General features: G+C 44.1%; 1 protein-coding gene across 1 annotated transcript in view; it reads right to left on the reverse strand.

The window, feature by feature from the left end:
* The window catches only part of CFAP251 (cilia and flagella associated protein 251), a 62544-nt gene that overhangs the window by 13217 nt on the left and 25892 nt on the right, over positions 1-23435 (reverse strand). Inside the window, exons 10-19 of the mRNA XM_075996525.1 lie at positions 23054-23268; positions 21011-21205; positions 20017-20267; positions 19534-19685; positions 17471-17644; positions 16964-17148; positions 10924-11038; positions 10126-10289; positions 5942-6032; positions 5589-5732 (exon numbers count right to left, since the gene is read on the reverse strand). Coding sequence (XP_075852640.1) covers positions 5589-5732; positions 5942-6032; positions 10126-10289; positions 10924-11038; positions 16964-17148; positions 17471-17644; positions 19534-19685; positions 20017-20267; positions 21011-21205; positions 23054-23268 — 1686 coding nt within the window. The remainder of the gene's footprint in view (positions 1-5588; positions 5733-5941; positions 6033-10125; positions 10290-10923; positions 11039-16963; positions 17149-17470; positions 17645-19533; positions 19686-20016; positions 20268-21010; positions 21206-23053; positions 23269-23435) is intronic.

Below are 23435 nucleotides of genomic sequence, written 5' to 3' on the forward strand. Positions count from 1 at the left end.
AGCAATCCTTCTGCCTCAGCCTCCTGAGTAGCTGGGACTACAGGCATGCACCACCATGCCCAGCTAATTTTTTCTATATATATTAGTTAGCCAATTAATTTCTATTTATAGTAGAGATGGGGTCTCACTCTTGCTCAGGCTGGTTTCGAACTCCTGATCTTGAGCAATCCGCCCGTCTTGGCCTCCCAGAGTGCTAGGATTACAGGCATGAGCCACCGCGCCCAGCCCAATCTCACTTTTTAATGGCTTCTAAGTATCACTGTGCCTTATTTCATCAACCCCATCTCTTATCAATGGATATTAGGGTTGCTTTAATTTTTTGCTGCAATAATCATCCCTTCAGGCCAGGTGCAGTGGCAAGTACCTGTAGTCCCAGCTACTTGGGAGGCTGAGGTAGAAGAATCGCTTGAGGCCAGGAGTTTACACTTGATCTTAGCCAAAAGGCCAAGAAGCAATAGAGCCCTGGAGTTTGACAATAGCCTGGGCAATACAGTAAGACCCCCCTCTCAAAAACAAAAAATCGTCCTTTCCCTATGTACATCATTGTATGTGTGTGTGAGTTTTTCTGTAGGACACACTCTATAAAGTAGATTTGTTGGATGAAAAGACATATACACTTAAAAAATTAAGTAAAATAAGTAAATAATTAAGTTAAGTGATTATTTATTTCCTCTCTAGATACTCCTAAACTATGCCAAAGCTCCTGAATATATCAAACACTTTAGGGTTACTGATAATTACTCTCAGATCAAATAATAATATCAGGGATTCTATTTACCTCATTGTCTTTGCTGTCAAATAAAACCAATAAGCATCATTCATTCAGTCATTTGATCAACATTTGCTGAGTGTCCACCATATGGGCACTTCCCGGGCACATACATCTCCATCAGGATTAGCCCTAAATTTATAGAACTAGGCCAGGCATGGTGGCGCATGCCTGTAGTCCCAGCCACTTGGGAGGCTGAGGTGGGAGAATCACTTGAGCCCAGAAGTTTGAGGATGCAGAAGTTTGAGCTATGATTGTACCACTGCACTCCAGCCTGGGTTGACAGAGTGACACCCTGTCTCTAAAAAAAGAAAAAGATATGTAGTCAGAAGTGACCAGGGAATGAATGAATGATATGCCAGGCTCTGTCCCAACATAATATTCCAATGTCCTGGAGGAAAATATACATTTATAAAGACAGCAGGTGAAACTTTCTTATATGTGAAATCACCTATAGAAATGGTGACACCTAAGTTATGGTTCCTTCATCATAACATTATGCATTTTGCAGATCTTTCATTTAAAAAATATGAAGATTTATAAGAGCAGAGTACCCTGACCATTTTCTACTTCTGAGCGCAGTTTTCTGCAAAAGAAGGGAATGGCTACAAATTCTTTGGGGAGGGTTATATTCTGTATAATTTGGCTTCAATTGACCACACTGACTAGCTTAAAACCCCCAAGGCAGTCATAGTGACGTAAGAAAAACGTAAGTAATGTATAGTCTTTGGGGCGCTGGTTTGAATCTCTGTGTCTGAGTCTTTTATGTAACCAAGTGTTAAAATACCCCATTAGCCAGGCATACTTCATGGAACTTCTTGAGGGAGGGGGAACAGCTAAATCTTAATAGGAAAGGTGTCAGTAACCATGGCAAAGCCTAGGTTTAGAAGTTTCAAAGCCCTGAAAAGATTTTTTTAAGTCATGATAAATCTGACATGAAAACAAAACATCAGAAACTTCTCCCTGTGTAGCTTCAGATATAAACTAATTCATCAGCTAACAAAGTTTAACTGGTGTGGGGCACATCTGGATCACAGGGCCTTCAGAAAATGTCTTCAGAGAGTAAATCTATCTTTTAAAGTGAATTAAAAACCCCGGACTCCAAGGGATTCATGAAGACACTGGGGCAATGGTGGTAGTGGTGGAGAAACATACACAATAGGCAGTGAAAACCCTGCAACCACCATTTTTGTTTTGTTTTAAGTAATTGTCAATGTCAATTTATAATATTTGTTACAGACTAATTTTTCTGGGTACCTTTAATTCGTCAGCAAGAGTTGATAGGTTGCTAAGCTATATTTTTTACCAATGACAGAATAAGTGGGCAAACCTTCAGTGGCTAGGCTGCCTTACTCCCCTAGGGAGCAGAGAAAGGCCAATTCCTAGGTCTGGGGGGTGGCACTCTGTGCCCACCTCCTTTCTTTAGCACTTTGTGTGACAGGTGGGTGCTGGTCACAAGGGCTAAATACCCAAAATTCCCTCATCCACAAAGCAGGACAGCACAGGACGGCACATTCATATTAACATGAGCCCAGGGTTTCAAATCAAGAACCTTGAATGAGACGCCATCAATTTGATGACTTTTGGACATTTATGTAAAGTATAAATATTTTACATAAAGTATGATTCAGGTAAATCAAAAAAGTCAAATAGATCAAGAAAATATAAAATTTTAGATTTTTAGAAAGGGTATTGTGAACAAACAAGCCATGAGGTCAGAGGAACATTCACGTGAGAGGCTTCTAGAATCAGGTATCCAGAGACAGGGACATGCCAACAAAGATAATAATATTGGGTGATATTTTTCAGATATTTAACATGTGTCATAAACTGTATTAAGTAGACACTCAGACTGAGATCAAAGGTGACACAGAGGAAAGCGAGGCCCAGAGAGAAGGATGTTTCCTGGTGACACGGTTTGAGGCCTGGGTTAGGTTATACTGCACATTACCACTACCTCTGGACTTGGAATTCTGTGAACCAAAAAATGGGTTGACTTAGGTTTCTATTAACTTGTAACCAAAGAAGAGTCCTAATAGCCCCATTTTGCACATTGAGTACTCATCTTTCAGTGTGAATGACCCCAGTCAACCACCCTCAGAGCCAGGGCTCCAAGGCAGGGTCCACCACCTGCCTGCACAGCTGAATGGCCTGGAGAGGTGAAAATGCAGACTCCCAGGCCCGTCACGTGGAGATTCTGACTAGCTAGACCTGGGAAGGGACCCAGGAATTGGAGATATATATATATATATATTTTTTTTTTTTTTTTTTTTTGAGACAGAGTCTCACTTTGTTGCCCAGGCTAGAGTGAGTGCTGTGGCATCAGCCTAGCTCACAGCAACCTCAAACTCCTAGGCTCAAGTGATCCTTCTGCCTCAACCTCCCGAGTAGCTGGGCATGTGCCACCATACCCGGCTAATTTTTTTCTATATATTTTTAGTTGTCCAAGTAATTTCTTTCTACTTTTAGTAGAGATGGAGTCTCGCTCTTGCTCAGGCTGGTCTCGATCTCGAGTTCAAATGATCCATCTGTCTCGGCCTCCCAGAGTGCTAATACCTGGTGATTTTAAGGTCCTCATTCAAGACTCAGCAGGGGCTTATGGACTCTGATAACTCACTTCCCCAGATGCTATTTGGAGAATAAAAGTCATCTTCCAGTCATACATAAAACAGGTGATACTGGGAATGCCACCAAAGCCAAGAGAAGTGACTGGATTGATAGCTTACATCTCTAACATGCTCTCAGTCACCTAAAAGGAACATCAAGTCTTAGCTGGGTTTCATGTGTTGGGTATGCCTGAAGATGGCAATGTAAAATGCTACATTTATGGAAAACAGTTTGGCAATAGGGCCTTAAGGTTCATATTCTCTGACCCAGTCTAATTCTTAGACTCTGACCCAGGAAAATAATTACAGACGTATGCAAAAACCATGCACAGAGATGCTCATCATAACCGTGTCTCTGACAGCTAACTATTTCACACAACTTATGTGTCTGGCAACTGGGGAATGGTTCAATTAAGTATGCAGCCTTTAAAAGCATGTTGCTAAGGAATTTTCACTGCCACATTCTCACAATACTAAGAATGCTGATATATGTACACACATATATACACACACTCTGTGTAATATGGACACCCCAACTCTTTGTTTAAAAATATAGATATATTGGCCGGACGCAGTGGCTCATGCCTGTAATCCTAGCACTCTAGGAGGCCGAGGCGGGCAGATTACACAAGGTCAGGAGTTCGAAACCAGCCTGAGCAAGAGTGAGACCCCATCTCTACTATAAATAGAAGAAATTAATTGGCCAACTAATATATATAGAAAAAATTAGCCAGGCATGGTGGCACATGCCTGTAGTCCCAGTTACTCCGGGAGGCTGAGGCAACAGGATTGCTTGAGCCCAGGAGTTGGAGGTTGCTGTGAGCTAGGCTGATGCCACAGCACTCACTCTAGCCTGGGCAACAAAGCAAGACTCTGTCTCAAAAAAAAAAAAAAAAAAATATATATATCTATATCCACATATAAAACAATAGAAGGAAATCCATCAAAATAATAAGTAATTTCTATTTTCTTCCTTATAGTTCTATTTTCTAAATCAGAAAAAGTTAAAATAATTAAAATATAAAAAGCACCCTTCCAGAGAATATTTAATAAAATGGAAAATGCTTATAATATTAAAAATATAGGATACAAATATATATTCAATATGGTACCAATTAGTTTTCTAAAACTATATACACACACAGTCATATTCCATATAACATTTCAGTCAACAACGGGTTGCATATATGACACTTTATTTTTACTGTGCCTTTTCTACTCTGAGATACGTTTAGATACACAAATACTCACCATTGTGTTACAGTTGCCGACAGTATTCAGTACAGTAACATGCTGTACTGTGTGGCCTAGGAGCAACAGGCTATACACCGTCTAGCCTCAGTGTGTAGCAGGTGATACCATCTAGGTTTGTGTAAGTACACAATGACGAAGTCCCCTAATGATACAATTCTCAGAATGTATCCTTGTCATTAAGCAATACATGACTATATGTATGATGATATAGATATACAAACTGTTAAGTCTGGGTAGTGGAATTACAGGTAATTATTTTCTTCATTTCACTTGTATATCTTTCTGAAATTTACTCAATGGGAATGGATTACATTTCAAGTCAGAAAGAAAACACAATAAATTGCACTTTTAACAACCATTTACAGGAGGAACACTTCCCTAGGGGCTTCCTGTCCCTGTTGGGAGCTCCTTGCAGCTGGGGTGTGGCATGGCCATGAGCAATGACTGTGTCTCCTGAGCTCCGCAGCCCAGACAAACACCCGCCTCCCAGAGGTGCCCCATGAACACCTGCCAGGTTGGTAGGGACCACGCAGTGAGGATAAGGATGACGACAATAACCACCACCCCATCGTCTGCTGAGCTCTTCCTATGCACCAGGTGCCCCGCCCGGTGCTTCCCAGGCATTGCCTCCTTGAATCCTACGAGGCTGGTCTGTGCCCAGCGAGGGGCAGGCCCGGGACGGGAGCCTCAGCCTGCCCGATTCCAACACCCCTGCTCGTGAGCCCTGCACTCCAACCAACAGCAGACTTCCGTACGGGATCCGTCTCTTAGGAATAGCACACGTCTTCACCGTAAGTCAGTTACCCAGGAGGGTATCTGATATGCCTAGAACCTTCTTTCTGATCCATTTATGTAAAGAAAAACATTACATTTTTACTTTGACCTATAATTATTGTTCCCAGAGGTCGTTTTTTATAAATAGCATATCCCGTGGCCGTTCTTGTTTTCGTTTTACCTACCTTCTCTTCAGATGGGTAAAAGCCGATTGCTCTCATGACAAAAGGAACCTCCGAGAGGCAAATGTGTTCCGACACCTTTCTCTCCTGCATTGTATCAATGCCTTGACTGCGGAGCTGAGAATAGTAGAAATAGTCTTCCAGCTCCTGCGTGGGGATAAAATGGAAACACAACACACATTTTGGCTTAAGTCTGAGACATCCATTAAGACTTCAAAGACATTTTCTGTAAAATACATTTTGAGCTCAGTGGGGAAAAGAGCTTTGGAATAAAGCAAGAGGGTTAACCCTGGGCACATTTGCTTTACAAACTTAACTAGACATTACCAGGAAGTGTTTACTCTGAAGACAATTACCCTGTAGAATTTTCCTTCCCTGCCACCAGGCACCAGACCATAGAACGGGGTCAAGTCTTCGCCCCCAAGAGAAACCGCTGCCTCCAGGGCACTGGAACAACAAAGGAAGCATCACGATTAGAAAGCACTCACGCGCAAACACGTCTCCGAGGGTCATCGGCCCTCTGAAGAGTGTTACTGCGCAGATACAATTAGGGTCTCTGTAATTTTGTTAACAAAAATCCCTCCAAAATGAAGCTGAAAATGGAGAATTCAATTTCAAGCATGGAACTCGGTGGTACAGGACACCCGCCTCAATTATGGTGACATTCTCTCACTGATGATAGGGCAGGTGCTTGGCAATTTGTCTGCAATCTTTGGGGAATGTCTCTCTCCTGAGGAGGGAGGAATGAGGGGGGCTCCTGTGTCATGAAACCACGATCCTCCCAAGCAGAGAAGCTTTACCCGTAAACCCTAGATCCACGATAACCAGAGCCGAAGAATGGGATGTTGTACAGGGGGACTGCCAACACTAATTGCCTCCGCAAAACTCAGGAGACCACAGTGACCCATGCCAGCTAGATAAAAATAACACTCTGCTCTCTAACACAGGGTCAGATTTTCCAAAAATAGGCCCCTTAAATGGTAAGAAAACCTACTTTTTTTTGTATGAGACTGACTTTGCCTTGTACAAAAGGCTAATAATCTGAAATCATTATAATAATCCACTAACTGGATTTCTACTAATCAGGCGATTAGCCTCTTTGCTCAGATATTAAAACACACTTGGATGCAGACCACAGTGGGGAAGTGGTTAAGTGTCCAGAATGTGGAGCCACAGGGACCTGTGAGTGAGTCCTGGCTCTGCCATTTGCAAGCTGCGTGACTGTGGGCAGGTAACTTAACCTTCTGTTTCCTCAACTGTAAAATGGGAAGATTTATAGAGCTTGTTGTAAGAACTCAGTGAGCAAAAGCGTAAGAAGGACTGGAGACAGAGCCCTTTATTTCCTGCCTGTAATGAATGTTGTTTGAGGCGTGGGGTCAACTCCCAGCCCCACCAGGTATCCACTGCCTGGGCAGTCATTCAAGCCCTCCCTCAGAGCTAGTTTCTCGATCTGTCCAGTGGGGATGACAGCAGGACCAGCCTCACAGGACGGCAGTGAGGAAGAAATCAGATAATGCGCACAAAGCACCTGACACAGGGCCTGGGCCCCAGAAAAGGCTCAGGACGAGGTGGTCGGGATTATATTCCCATGGAAATGGGTGTTGACAGGCACCCACAGTTCTCACACAGAGAGTCAGCCACAGACCTGTCCTCAGTCCTCTTGTTGGGGCCCTGCACAAGCCCATGGGCTGGGTTAGAGTCTGGGGGGCCTGGTGTATTCTCCAGGTGGGCCTGAGGGCCCCCTCCTGCAGGGCCCGGTCTTCACTCCACTCCTTAGCTCTGATTAGGCCATGAAGGCAGGTCCAGCTGACAGGGCTCTCTTCAGGCCCGGGCCCAATCCCAACAGGCTCCATGAGCAGTAAGGCCACTTTTAGCCATGTGGTTCTGGAGGAGGGCCAGGTAAAGGCTTGAAGTGACACAGAGGAGCCTGTCACAAGCAGGAACCCCTTAGGGGAAAGGCTTGGAAGAGCTCCTGGTCTTCTGCGAACAGCCCAATACTCTGGGCTCCAGTGGTCATGGCTATCCTACAACCCCTGCTTCCTGGCCACTGTCAATTGACCCGACAGGGACCAGGGGGACTGTACTGGGTTATCTCCAACCAGAAGAGGGAAAGAGACTCACTTTCTCTGTAGTGGGAGTTACAATTTGTGAAATTCACAAACTGTTAGTGGCCATGTTCCTGCTGAGTAAAGAAACCCAGTTCTGCAAAGAATGAAGCCAGCAGCAGAGCCACGCAGAGAGAGAATGCAGAAGACACCCATGGGTGCTGCTGTCCCTGTTTCTCCTGCTGTGCAGCTACGTAAGATCCCAGCAACCTTCTCATAAATCCCTCTTTTTGCCTAAGTTGAGTTCCTAACACTTGCAACAACAGCAAAACAGGTCGCTGAGGCACAAAAGAGAAGTGACATTTATTGAAAACCTACTATGTACCTGGCAAAACATACAGTACTTCCAGGAAACAAGCTAAAGCTCCAACAGGCGTGCGCACTGTGAATAACACAAGGTAAGCACTCAGGAAATGTTCCTAGAGGAGGAGGAGTAACAGTAATGACAGTAATCATCACCCCCAAAACAGCTCTGGACTCGGGGATAACATTCTCATTTAACAACTGGAGAAACCGAGACTCAGAGAAGTTATCCAGCAGGTAGGTGGCGAGGCTGGGATTTGAGTCCAGTCTCTCTGGGGCTGTCTGAGCAGGCCAGCAGGACGACAGGAGGCAGTGAGATTGAGCACAGAAAGGGAACGGGGGTTTTGAAACACATGCCAGACCAGGAGGAAAAGGATGGCATGCTGGCAAAGACGGGAGAAGGGAGAGGAGGTGTGGGGTGGGAGGGACTCCCCCAGGGAAGAAGTTCCAAATGCCGAGACAGCAGTGCTTTGGGGATAGGGATGCACTGATTAAAATAATCGGAACGTGAGGGGACTTATCATCCTCATTTCACCCTATAAACTTGTCACCAGTAAATCTAGTAGGCAATTTTGTTTGTTTCCTTGTTTAGGATTTTTACATTTCTTTCCATTAGTGAAGCACTGAACATATTAAGTCACCAGGAGCAGTAATGAAGTGCTAATTAGTTGATAATGATCTTTTGTCCCCACAACAGATTAAATTGATATTCTCAGATGCCTGGACTCTGGCCAGGCACAGGAAAGCTATTGGAAAGTCGGTGCCTTTTTTTCTCTTTAGATCTCTGCGTTCCAGATCCCATGACGACCAAGAGATGACAAACATGAAACGGGAAGATTCTGCTCTCCCCGCAGGGTGCTGCTTACCCTAGTGGTGGCAGGTAACAGGCCAGGCAGCAAGGACTCAAGCTGCTCCTTTGGAGGACAAGACTGGGAAGTGCTTCCAAGGGGAGCGCTCACCTCCAGCTTCCAAAATCCCCAGATTCCCAAGATCTGCTGTCTCAGGTGAAGGCAGAGGTGGAAGTCAGAGCCGCAACTGCACTCTGAAACCACCAGGCTCCAGAGCAGATTTAACTGGCGATTTTTGCTCATATTTGGGTTAAGAGGAGAAGCTTCAGTGTCTGCCATAAAAAGAAAGATGTGCACTTGGCAGATGGCAGGGGGTGCACTTAACTAGGAGCCATGAATCAAGTTTGTTCTTTGAGGAAGGAAGGCGTCCCCGAGCTGTTTTTGCCTGGCTCCTTCATGTCACACGGTCAGGAGAGAGGCCCATCTGAGACAGGCAGACGGGGGCTTGGAGAAGGTGGTCAGAACAGGAACTGGCTGCCAAGTGGTTTACTCTGCCCTGGGGCAGCTCACTGAATTTTGGTAGTAAGTGTGTGCCACCTCTTTTAGTGAGAAAGACCCTAAGCGCATAAGTAAAAGCCCTTATTAGGAAGAAGGGAAGAAAATAAATCATTAATTTACTGAGTGCCTAGCTCTGCACTAGGTACTTTACATCTATTAACCTGCCTGATCCTTACAATGATCCTATAAAAGTCTCTATGATTACCCCCATTTCACAGACAAGGAATCTAAAGATCAGAGATGTTAAGGAACCTGCCCTAGGTCCCACAGCCAGTGGAGAGCAGGCCCCATACTGGAGCTCGTGTCTCTCTGACCTCCAAGCCCAGGTACTCTCCCATGTCCAACTCTGGAATTCTGCAGCCTCACCTTCGGCAGGGATTCTCAGTTCAGGATGGGGGACAGTGAGAAGAGTAGACTGAAAATACATATTTCAAATAATACTCTTACTATTTCTGTAACGCACGCTTTGGAGATTCGGCCTAGATCTTCCTAGCCGGTGTGGATATGCGGAACAGAGTGAGACGTATTTTAGGGAGCAAGGGTGAACCCATGGTAGAGTCACACTGCCCAAACTGCAAATGCCATGGGTCCAAAAGACTTGAGTCTGCATGTTAATGTGAATGGATGTCACAAGGGAGCAACCTGAAGGCCAGGCCTTGTGACATCCCAGCACAGTGCCTGGCACATGGTAGGGGTTCAGTACTTGTCTGCTGCTGCTGAGTGCAAAGAAGAGGTTTACACTTGACACTCTCCTTACGGGCCTAAGCGTCTCACCCCATCACAGACCTTAAGTTGATTTTCCACTGTACGACCGAGTGATCGTATCCTCCTGCTGTGAAGGCATAGCGGCCATCGTAGGAAAGGGCCAACCCAGCCACCCCGTTTGGGTGACAAGTAATAGCAGCTGTCTTATGAGGATTGCCATCGATTGGTAAGATCTGAAGTCCAACCTAGAAAAGAATTCATAACTGCATATTCAGACTCAGGTAACTAGGCCCCAAGCAAGGCCTGGCACGTAAACATGTCACCTTCCAGTGTGCTGAAGGACCTCCATGTCTTGAACTACCTCAGGGTGTGAAAGCCGCGGTTAATGTAGTGAGGCATCCCCACACACCAGCCCTTGTAGGGAGGTCCCTGAGAGGAGATGGGCCCCGCACAGCTCCAGCAGGTGCACAGAACATAAGCCCTCCTCCCTGTCTTCACAGTCAGATGTCCAGGGTTTTCCAGAATAATTCTCACATTCTATGACTTTAAGCTTTTCAATATAGATTATTCATTAAATGTATAACTAAGTGTAGCTAATCTGCATGTCTTATAAGAGCTTTTCATGTAAATAAGAAAGAAAAAAATCCTTTGGTGGTCCCTGTGTCTTTAGTAGGAATATAGAAAATATAGTATTTCTGCTCAGAAATGCCTCCCAAGAGTCATTCTCACTAACGTATGGCATTTTCAGTATCACTACTGACCCGATGGAAATAGTAGGCTTGGCTAGGAAGCCAGGCCTTGCTGAGTCTTACAATCTTTGGGACCGACTGCTGTTCATCGCACATTACCTTACAGAGCTCAAGAACCAAGGGCTGCTACCTTGTCCCTGTTAATGAACACCAAGTAGCGCTTCTGTAGTTCCCTGGTGGTCTTCACGGGCAGGACTTGTGCCTGCTCGATAGGAGAACCATAAGCTGGCCCAAGGAGTGTCTTTCTGAATGAGAAAAAAAAGAAAAAACTTCTTAAATTCCACAAATCTGAATATAAGTTTTAAGACTTTTTGGTCATGATGCCCTTATACATTTTTAATTCTGAATTTTCTGTCTTGTCACTCAGCTAACCCTGTCCATAAGAACTACTCTCTCCACTGCTGCTGGCGCCTGCTGTTAAGTAAGGGGCTGCAGCTCCAAACAGCAATGCTCCAGGGAAAGTGATTATGAAGAATGCTTTTAGCAGGAGTGGCTCTGACTTTCCTCCTTGACAGCTGAGTGAAGGGAACATTATGCCTCAAGAATGTGCACGTGAACAAGGGATGAGAAAGAAGCTGTGATGAAGTGACATGCATTGGCAGGATGCAAATAAACAGCCCATTCCCCAACGGGAGGCCCAGAGATTAGAATGAGATGCCATACATTGTCCCAGACGTCTGATGTACAGGTATATGTGTAACATACAGATTACCAAAAAGCTATCTCTGCATCAAACTGTAACTGATTCATGTCCCCACACCCGTCAGAAGTGTCTAACTCAGACTCTGTTACACTAAATAGGAATCTGCTCAGAGGTGAGGGCACTGGATGTTACCTTAGGCCCGGAGCTGGATTCTTCCTGAAGCTACCAAAACGTGAGCTTCAGGACCCCTTACTTGTGCAGGCACCTTCTGAGCCCTAGAATGGAAGCTGGCTAGTTTTTATCCTTAATTATATACCTTTTTTTTTTTTTTTAAGAGAACCTACAAAATCAAATACCATTCAGGCCCCACAAAACCCAGCTCTACCCCTGTGGAAGTTCAGCAGGGATTTCATCTTATTCTATGATAAGCCTGGGAGTTGGAAAGTGTTTTTTCCCTGTATTGCCTATGCCCAGCCTGTGTCTACCTGGGATAGCAGGTACTCGTGTATGTGCTGGATAAATGAGGAGCATATTTCATTAAACAAGACTTTCCTGAGTAGCTCTCTGTACCAGGCATTGTGTTCGGTGCTAAGGATACGAAAATGAGTAACATATGGCTCTTGCTACTGTGGTGACTGCCTGGCAGGGACAACAGACATGAAACCAACATGAGGGGAGCAGGGTGGTAACCCAGCAAATTCACGGTGCAGGGACTGTGCCAGGAAGAGTGAGGAGCCACCAGGTGACATCTAAGCTGCTTCTGGAATGGTGACTCAGACATGGAGAGACAAACACAGAAGTAACGGGGAAACAGGCAGCGGGCATAGGCGGTGAAAAGGTAGCGGACGTAGAGTACAGTCTGTAAATTGAGAAAGCACAAACAGTAAGGGGAAAAGGAGTGGGAGGTGGTGGGAGGTGAAACTGAGTAGGTGACAGGGTGGTTATGAAAGCAGGCTTTACCTGTTGGGCTACAGGGTGGTGAGGGAGGGCATCAGGCTGCGATGATCCATGATCAGGTTCATATACATGTAGAATTAGGTGAAATTTTAAAAACATTAAAATGACCACTTTGTAGACAATGCACCAGCTAATTCTAAACCACCCTTCTCTTATCATTGAAGTAGAAAGGTTGAAGACCTGTCCCCACACAGCACTGAGAGGGTAGAGGCAGGGCAGAGCATGCTGAAAAGCACAGACTCTGATTTGAAACCTGGCTCTGACCCTTAACAATTAGGGCAGGCCAGGATGGGTAGTTTAGCATTTTGAGAGGCCAAGGCATGAGGATCGCTTGAGGCCAGAAGTTCAAGGCCAGCCTGGGCAAGAGCAAGACCCTGTCTCTACAAAAAAAAAAATGTTTAAAAATTAACCAATAGATTTCAGTTTCTTGAGCAAAAGAAAATGAAAAATTAAAAATAAAAAAAGAAAATTAGCCAGATATGGTGGCGCATGTCTGTAGTCCCAGCTACTCGGGAGGCTGAGGCAGTAGGATTGCTTGAGCCCAGGAGTTTGAGGTTGCTGTGAGCTAGGCTAATGCCACGGCACTCTAGCCTGGGTAACAGAGTGAGACTCTGTCTCAAAAAAAAAAAGTATTACATATTCATTGTGAAAATTTTCAAACTTTCAAAATTTTTATAATTTTCTAAGTAGACACACAGAAAGTAGAAAATCTACCTATAACTTCACTTTGGTGTACCCTATCCCAGTATAATCACAGGCAATGGTTTGGTGTATATGACTCAAGAATTTCTTTTATAATTTTATATAAACATAGAATTATGCTATTCATACTTCAATGGCAATTTGCTTTATCTCTTATCTTTGATATAATTCCACTACAGAGAGAGCTATCTTAACTCTTTCTCTTTTTTTCTTTTCTAAAAGCAGCATCGAGTTCCAGTGCATTGACAAGCCATCATTTAACTAATCCCCTATTAATGGGCATTTGGATTGTTTCCATTTTTAAAAATATTTTCAAACAAGACATCCTTTTACTTATGTCTTGGCACACTGTGTGAGTACTTCTGTGGCCTATATTCCTAGAAGTCAAAAGATATGATAAAATTTAATAGAAGGTGACAAATTGCTGTCCCCAAAGGTTACACCGATTTACACCCCCAGCAGCAGCAGATGAGAGTGCCCGGTTTCCCTAAACCCTTGCCAACACTAGGCACTATCAATCATTGTTATCTTTCCTAATCTGATTTGAGAAAAATGATATCTTGTTTTCATTTCCATCTTTGATATACTAGTGAGCATCTGCTCATAGGTTTATTGGCCTTTTTCTGTGAACTGCCTTTTCATGTTCTTTCAAATATTTTTAAAATGTGTTTTTAAATTCTTTCAGATTTATCATGAAAAGGCAATTCCTTGCCAATTAGCTGTAGTTATGAGACTTTATTATTCTGACAACTTAAAAGATGCTTTATGCAGGGGTTTTATTTTGGAATGATGGAAATGTTCTGGAACTAGGCTGAGATGGTGGTTGTACAACATTGTAAATGCACTAAATGCCACTGAATTGTTCGCCTTATTTATTTATTTAGTAGAGACGGGGTCTCACTCTGTTGCAGTAGCACTATCTCAGCCCTGCAGCCTCTAACTCCTAGCCTGAAGCCATCCTCCTATCTCAGCCTCTTAAGTGACTACAGGCACATGCCACCACATTCAGCTAATTTTTAAAAATTTTTTTGGAAAGATGGAATCTCACTATGTTGCCCAGGTAGGTCTCAAACTCCTGGCCTCAAGTGATCCTCCCACCTTAGCCTCCCGAAGTGCTGGGATTATAGGTGTGAGCCACTGTGCTCAGCAGATAAATTATTTCTTTTAAGATGCTTTACACCAGTTTCAGATTGACCTTCAATAGGCAGAAACTCATAACTGTGTGGCTAAAGGTCCCTCCTGCCTCTTCTCTCTGGTTAAGAACTGTTAGTAGGAACTTCAAGCCTGAGACTCACTATCCCTAATTCTCCTGCTCCACAGATTCAGAGTTTCTCAGGACTGGGCATATCTGAGGGATATTCTTTGTCCGAAAAGTGTGCAGCCATTAAAGACAATGCATGAAGATTCTGAAATCTTCCTAAAACTCTTCTTCATAAAAAATTGTGCTAGATTTCTCTTCCTATCATATGCCATGGCATTTCTCAGTCATTTTTGCTTCTGCCTTCTGGAAAAGAATTGTTAAAAAAAAAAAATTCGTTCTCCAGCAAACTGGTATTAACTGAGTAGCACCTAAGTGGACACACAGGTACTACAGTAATAGGGTATTGGGCAGGTGGGAGGGGGGAGGGGGGCGGGTATATACATACATAATGAGTGAGATGTGCACCATCTGGGGGATGGTCATGATGGAGACTCAGACTTTTGGGGGGAGGGGGGAAATGGGCATTTATTGAAACCTTAAAATCTGTACCCCCATAATATGCCAAAATAAAAAAAAATTAAAAAAAAAAATTCCTGGGTGGTCCTGGCCTTTTGAGGGACCTATCTTCTCTGTGATACATTTCAAAACAATGATCTTTCTCAAGCCTGGAGCCCGGCTGCCGCTGCCTATTCCCTAACTTCCTTCTCCAGGTAAGATTACTGAAATATTCTCACTTTCAGGTTCTCCTCTTCCTTGCCTTTTTTCAGCTCTATCCAGCAAGCAGCCAAACCACAGCTTACCTCCAGGGCTGAGCACGTAAGATCCCAAAGCCAGGCCTGTGTCAGGGCCTGCCATGCCCAGGAGAGGACAAAATCCAGCCTGGGTTCGAGGGTCAAGTCCCGCCCTGCTTCACTTTGGGCGAGTAACATAGTCTCCTTGAACCTCAGTGGAATACTCTGCAGGGTTATTGACGATGAGATGGGATGAGGCGCACAGGCCCTGGCACAGGGATGGCGCGCAATAATCAGTGTTTGTCACGAGGGGAACCCCTGGGACCTGTGTGGGCTGGAAGCACAAGAGGCCACCTGCAGGTGCAGGACGGCTTCAGAAGGGAGGAGATGCTGCACTAAGAAGCCAAACACTGGATGCCCTCTGGAGTCTCCTCCTGTCTCATGGCTTTATTTTACTTGTATTATTTTTTATTTGTTCCTAACCACTAGACAACGAGGGACTTATGGATTTGAACCATCCTGTGCTCTTGACACCCAGCCTAGCCTCTCCCATGACCTCCATACTCAGGAGTCTAATCTGTGTACTCCCACTTGGATGAGTAGTAGGCATCTCAAACTGGCCTGGTCCAAATTCTGACTCTTGTTTTGGTTTTGTTTCTTTTTTTTTTTAGTGACAGGGGCTCCCTCTGCCACCCAGGCTGGAGTACAGCCCTCTGGCTTAGAGGTATGTGAGAAGCCCTAGCTCTCACACCTCCCTTTCACTTTATCAGCAAACCATGTTTGCTCTGCATACAGGATCCACCCAGAATCCAAACCCCATCCCTGCTGCTCCTCAGGGCCAAGCCACCACATCTCTCACAACAGCTTTCTGAGTCTTGCTTCTTCTACCTTTGAGCCCCAGAGTCTAGTCTCTGTACAGAAGCCAGATAAGCATTTTAAGTATAAATCAGAATATGTCACTCCTCTGCTCAAAACCCTCCACTAGCTCTCGACTTCCACAGGAAAGAGCCGGAGGCCCCATGGTGTTGTGTGTCAGGCGACCTGCCCGTGCCTCTGACCTGCTCTCCCACGCTCTCCTCCTCGCCCACTCTACTGCAGCTATGTGGCCTTCTTGGCACTTCTCAAACCTCAAACACCTTCTGCCTTCCATCCTTTGCACTTGCTGGTCCTCTGTCTGGATGCTTTTTCCCCCAACTACATGGTCCACTCCCTCCTTTCTGTGGAGTCTCTGTCCAGAAGTCACCCTCTCTGAGGCCTCCCCGCCCACCTTGTGCAACAGCAGCCCCTCCACCTCTAGGGCTTCCCTTCTTCCTGCTGCCTTGTGACACTTTTTGCATAGCACTGATTACCATGTTCCCACTACCCAGCTACCTGTCCGTGTTAGTGCATCATCCCTCCCCCACCTAAGTGTAAACTCCGTGATGACGGAAACTGTTTGGTTTTTATCCCGTTGTGTCCAGCACCTGGAACAGTAGATGGCTCATGAAGGCAGTGAACAAAGGAAAGCTTTCAGTTGAATTTAAAACTTCTTTGAGAGCCAAGCATAATAAAAATCAATAATTAGTAGTAGTCAGGTGAAAGTATGTTTTTCTTTAGGAGAGAAGATTTTAGAGTATTAGTGACCTTTCCAGGGCCCCAGGGTCTGTTTCCTCCCTGGATTCACAATCACTGGGCTCTGGAGACCTTACCTCCCTCTAGAGCCAGGCTTAGGTGCAAGGGCTCCAGCTTTGCATCCTGCCCTTGGCACTTCATAGCCATGTGACCTCGGGTGAGAATTACTTATGTTATCTGTGCCTCAGTTTCGTCCTCTACAAAGTGAAGAGGATGCTAATAGTAGCCAAGCTGCTCACAGGTCCTTAAATTGAGACTTGAAATAGGCTTGGGGCAGAGAAATTGATTTATTAATACACATTAGTGGGAAGCTCCTGGTGCTTACCTGCACATTTTGGTGGTAGAATTAAAAAGTTTCACTTTGTAGGCACTGTTGCAAATGAGCAGGAAGAGCTCCTTGGTAAGCGGTGGGTACCAGACCATACAGGTGGGATAGCTGCCCTGGCCACTTCGGTGAATGTCCAGGACTTCCAGGTTGTCTTTGTGACTCTTGAGAAGATCATACTCTATCTGTGGAGGGGCCCAGATGGACACACATGAGGGCCTAGCCAAAGAAAAGGCTCAGCTAAGGAGCCTCCAGCTTTTGGGTGACAGCCTTTGTAATTATCAGCCAATAGTCCTATTCTGGGGGAGACAGTATCAGGTCTTTAAACAGAAAACTTGCATAGACCTTACGCCTAATCAGTCACCGTAACTGAGTATTCACTATTGTACGCTCATTTTCTCTAACAAACTCACATGCTGTGGGCCTGCTTCTGTGCAAGATGCCAGGGATGTGACAAGAAGGAAACACAGTCCTAGTGACCAGGTAAATGAAAGCTAACCAGCTCACCAAGAGCCTGTCACTCCCGAGGCTCAGCAGTCTAGGCTCATTGTTGTCCAGGTAAACCCCAAACAGGAGACTCCGGATGCTTTTGCGATGAGAGCGAAGTCTTGCTAAGTATTCCCAGACCCTTTTTCCACTTTTGACTACCACCACGTAAACGGCCACAGTAAAACTTACATCCTGAATGTGAGCATAAGAGAAGTTATTCGTTTTTTAATTTTGTAAATTAAGAATCACTATACTTTTATACTAATTTTGCCTTTAGAAAATTTTCTCCAAAAAATATCTTAGCCTATCAGAGCAAGTAGTAAAATAATGCCTATTTACAGATGAGAAAATTAAGGTTAAAAACAGAAAATTTACAAAGGTAATGGGGAGAAAGTATTTATTGATGCTATGGTCTTACTCTCTAAGTTCCCACCTCATTCTCTGTGGAAAACCAAGAGCCTCTTTTTGCCTTTGTCCCTTTTCTTTGTCCAGCTACATAAAATAAAAAAGGTTGATTCAAAAAAAGGAATGAAGGCTGAGAGTGAACCCGGTCAGAGTGGAAGAGCCCAGCCTGAAGGGACACAGGGACAGGGTGCCTGAGCTGTGTGGGACCACGCTTCGAAAGTGTTGTGTACACAAACCAGAAAAGCAGCCACACCACAGTGGGGAGGAGAGCACGCTGGAAGGGATGGTGGTTTAAGTGAAGACAGCTGCTTTCCCACCCAACATAAAGGCAGACAAGAGAACTGGCAGGAGGGAGAGGTGAGAGGCCTAAGAAAATCTTTCCTGAGATTAAGAGCCAGCCCTGTTCGCAGAGGGAAGAAATAGAATCCACAATATGGTAGACGACACTGCTCTGAAGTCAATGTCGTCAAAAATCAGAGGGAGGCCGGGCATGGTGGCCCACGCCTATAATCCTAGCACTCTGGGAGGCCAAGGTGGGCAGATTGCTCCAGGTCAGGAGTTTGAAACCAGCCTGAGCAAGAGCGAGACCCTGTCTCTACTATAAATAGAAAAATTAATTGGCCAACTAATATATATAGAAAAATTTAGCTGGGCATGGCGGTGCATGCCTGTAGTCCCAGCCACTCGGGAGGCTGAGGCAGCAGGATTGTGTGAGCCAAGGAGTTTGAGGTTGCTGTGAGCTAGGCTGATGCCATGGCATTCACTCCAGCCTGGGCAACAAAGTGAGACTCTGTCTCAAAAAAAAAACAACATGCAGCCTTGGAAAAGAATGAGATAGATTAGGACAGTGACCAAAATTTTGTCAAAAAAGCAAATTACAAAACAAAAGCATCATCTGGATCATATGGGACGGGGAGACACACAGAGAGAGAGAGTGTGAGTGAAAGAGGGAAAGATGAAAGAATAAATGCAGAGATAGGGTTCCCAAAACGTACCCAACCGAAATGAGCTATCAAGGCAGCAGAATCCAAGTCACGTGGTTCTGAGGCCTTGGTCTTGTTTTCAGGGAAAAGTACTCATTCCTCCCCCACCCCTTTCTCTTTGTGTAACAGCTTTATTGAGATGTTGTTCTCATACCACACAATTTACTGGCTTAAAGATACAATTTGGAGGGTTTTAGTATATTCACAGAGTTGTGCGATCATTGTCACAATTTTGGAGTGTTTTCATCACTGCAAAAAGAAACCCTACATTTTTCCCCAGCTTCCTTTGTCATGTGGTTTTTTTGTTTTTTGGTTTTTTTTTGAGACAGAGTCTCACTTTGTTGCCCAGGCTAGAGTGAGTGCTGTGGCATCAGCCTAGCTCACGGCAACCTCAATCTCCTGGGCTCAAGCGATCCTACTGCCTCAGCCTCTCCAGTAGCTGGGACCACAGGCATGCGCCACCATGCTCGGCTAATTTTTTGTATATATATTTTTAGTTGGTCAATTAATTTCTTTCTACTTTTAGTAGAGATGGGGTCTCGCTCAGGCTGGTTTCGAACTCCTGACCTCGAGCAATCCGCCTGCCTCAGCTTCCCATAGTGCTAGGATTACAGGTGTGAGCCACTGCTCGCTGCCCTCATTTGGTTTTAAATAAGGTTGCTAAGCCACTGGGCAGTCAGTTAAAATACTTACAGCAGTTGCCATATACTGAGAGTCATGGGAAAAACATATGTGAGTCACGCTGGCTCTGGAGTATCTGAAAGGCTCAGCGCTTTCATTTTCTAAAGACATTGCATCAAGAATGTACACTGTCCCCTCTGTGAAGCCAGCTCCAAGAAGGGCTCCTGAAATGACAAACCAGAGGACCAATGATGGAAAAAGACTTCATCCATTCAAGAAATACTGAGTCTGTGCCAGGCTTTGTTCTCAGTACAGAGGAGAGAGCAATGAACACAGCAGATGAGGTGCCCATATGGAGAAAGAAACTGAAAAGTATGACACCTTTGGATGAGCACTCAGACAGTAATGCAGGGTCCTGACAGAAGGTATCCTATCTATCCTGCTGAAGGGACTTGGAGTCAGAGAAAACTTCCTAAAGCTGTAGCAGCCAAGGTGTATCCCCTTTGGGTCTGTTTTCCATTTGGAACCAATGATAGGCTGATAAAATGCAAATACCTTCAGGGTTGTAGGTCAGACTCTGTATTCCAAGCCCTTTCTCAAAGACCCTGCTGAAAATGTACTTTTTCTTCTCATAATCCCACACTTTGATCATCCCACAGAAGCTCCCAACGGCAATGAGAGGTTGATACGGGTGGCAGGAGATGGCACAAACAGCATCTTTGGGCTCTACAAATAACTTCTCAAGTTTGGTCCCATCTGTTGTTAAGTGGTACACGGTGGCATCAGATGTTCCAATGATAAGATTCCTGTTTGCCAAGGGGAGACCAAACAGTATTAGTGTTTGCAGGGAATGGGGCACGCCAGCTATTCTGCTTCTAATTGCACATAAAATGCCTCTGTCGTCTATAATTTAGTGACATTATTAACCCAACATCTCCAAAAATATAACACCAATACCCGACAGCCTCCATTTGCAAGTGAAAAACCCACTTTTCTACATGTAAATTGAGTCATTAAGTATGCAGATGGACAGTCAGTTGTACAATTAGCTAATCTGCACATGCAAATATTCATTTGTGTATGCAAATATGGAGTTTGGTGCACACATACAGATGTGCCTGTAAATACTGCAAGGGTAATTAAGCAGACTCACAGATAATTCGGTCTTGAAATGTTATGGCTATTAATTATCCAGTGCCTTTCACCACAGCAGCTAGGACAAGATCAGCTACAGAAAAGAGACCAACCTACAGGAAGGGCTCTAGACTCAACAGAGATTAGAGTTTAGGGATAAGGACCTTCCTGCTTCCATTTACTGAAGAGTCTGAATATCAAAATAAGACTAACACATTTTTAAATGATCAAATAGTGATTATAATCAGTCAAGAAGATCCATCTGCAAGCCAGGTAAAGGACTGACTAGGAAAGCCAGGTCTAGAGCTCTATTGCATATCCCAGGAACAAGATGAATATTCCAACGCATGCAAACTAAATGAAGACATCAATCATTTTTTGACCATTCAAATGACTAAATTCACTAACAACTTACCTTACAATAAAGAGGTCACCTTTTAAAGTACAGTTTGGAGGATAGTTTGATTTTTCTGTTGGAGGAGCTGGCAGGGTTGTTGAAAAGGATAGAGTCTTTATGGGGCTCAGTTTGAAGTGACTGTACCAGTTAACAATAGCCAGGGTATGATCATAGAACTTAATGTGGCCCTTAATGTCACCTGTGACAATATAGCTGAAATGGAGAATAACATCAGTTTGGTAAACAGCAGTGATAACAAGTACCTTCTATTAAACACTTAAATTATATGTCGGGCTCTCGATTCCAAGACATTGTAAAAACTTCACTTCATACTGCCCAATGAGGCTGATTTTACTGTTATTCACTCTGCATCTAGGAAACTAAGGCTCAGAGAAGTTAAGAAATTTGGTAAAGGCCTTGTGTTGCTAGGTTTAACAAATAACAATATAGGATGCCCAGTTAAATTTGAACCTCACATAAATAATAAATAACCTTATAGTATAAGTATATCCCAAATATTGTATGGGACATATTCATAGCCACCTGACTAGACTATGCAGGGAATCCAGGTGTATCTAAAGCAAAGGCCTGCTGTCTGATACACTCTTCCCTGCCCTCTGTGATGAGCCATGTACAATGAGCAGTAATGTACACTCTCCACTGCATCACTACAGATGACAATGGAGAGAGTCACTCTACCAGCCCTCTGAAATCATACAGGCCGCAATGAGACACAAGCTGCTTTACAGGAAGACACTGCTGTTAGAGTGATCGTAAAACCCTGTCCAGTCACCACAGCCAAAGGCAGTGCCGCGTGACAAAATGGCTTTTATTTCCAGTCCTCGGATCCATCCCAAATGAGTTGTTTTTTTTTTTTTTAAGACTCTGACATAATTCTAATCACAGGGGGAGGAGGAGGATGAATTTTCTCCTGTGTACACACAGTGATTAAATGAGATTTCTGATTAATAAGCAAGGCAGGTGGGCAGAGCAACTGGTCACATCTTTCACTGCCCTCTGCTGGACAGAAGCAGCAAAACTGGCCAGGTGTTTTCAGAGACCTTTTCCAGGCTCCAAGGGCCTGACTGGGTTTTATTAACAAGGAGAGAGGAGAAGCCAGTCCTGGTCTTCACTGGGTCCTAATGCTAACTAGTTAAAAGTTGATTGCATGGCCAATTGCATTTCTACTACTGTCTTTTCACACCACTGAGGATGAAAATTTGCATTTCTCTTTGTAAAACCATGTCAGGACCTCACTGTTCTCCTGCATCAAAAGAAAGGCAAATGAAAGCAAATGGGCTTTTTGAAAGCAAATGGCTCAGTGACTCTAACCATATGGGCAGGGTCCTTGTCATTAAGTAATTTTCTCCACACTTTTGGGAACTTCCCTCACACACTAATGATGGCTGCCTCCGCTGGGCCAGGCAGTGTGTGGGGAGTTTTACATGCCTTGTCTCACGAAATCCTCATAAAACCACTCTGAGAGAGAGAGTGTTGTTACGCCCATTTTACACATAGAGAAATGGAGGCCCAGCAAGGTTAAGTCCCTTCCTAAGATCACTCAGCAAGGAAGTGTTGCTGTTGGAATAAAGACCCTGTTCTAACTATGGCTTTTAATGACCACCTGAGTTTCCACAGCTGCTCAAAATGAAAGAGTGAGTGATTTTTATAAAGTTCTGATGTATTTTATCTTTTCGTAATGAGTAAATGTTATTTTGTAATCAGAAACAATATAGCTAGTTATTTTCTTAAATTTAAACTGTATAAAATTTTAGGTGCAAAAATAAGTCTAATTAGCATGGAAGAAAAATCAGTTACTTTTCGTTTCATCAACACAAAGGGATTTTTTAACACGATTTTTCAAAAATCCAAATAGTACAAACAGGACTATAAAAAGAAGTACATCCACCCCCACCCATGCTCCTGGTTCTCAGTTCTTTTCCTCAGAGGCTCAATGTGTCCAGTTAATTGTGACTCTCTTCAGAAATATTTTATGCATATACATCCAAAGGGGTTTTAGGATATTTTTAACGTCATCTATAGCTACTTTTCAACAATTACCTATCAACTGTAGTAAGCACAGTGATACTTTCTTTCTGCAAATGAACCAATTTACAAGGCTTGATGTAGGGAGTGCCCAAAGAGGCCGATGAAGATGATGGTGAGCGGTGTATGTCCCAGACGACCAACTTCCCTTCCTTCGTGGCTGACAGTATTTGTGTCAAATTCAAGTGAAAGATGGACTGCGTAAATCTTCCCACGAGCTTGTTGAAGGTCTGTGTTTCAAATAATAGGTTATGGTTATGGTTGGTAATAAATACAAAACAAAGCATTGATCAACATAACATTATGCTGAAATACACTGGGAGAAAGAGAAAGAAAAAAAAACACTAACTAAAACCCATCTCCCATGGATTGTCACGGTCCAGGCAGTTCTGAACCT

Source organism: Microcebus murinus, chromosome 22 (genome assembly GCF_040939455.1).
Source record: "Microcebus murinus isolate Inina chromosome 22, M.murinus_Inina_mat1.0, whole genome shotgun sequence".
NCBI classification, from domain to species: domain Eukaryota; kingdom Metazoa; phylum Chordata; class Mammalia; order Primates; family Cheirogaleidae; genus Microcebus; species Microcebus murinus.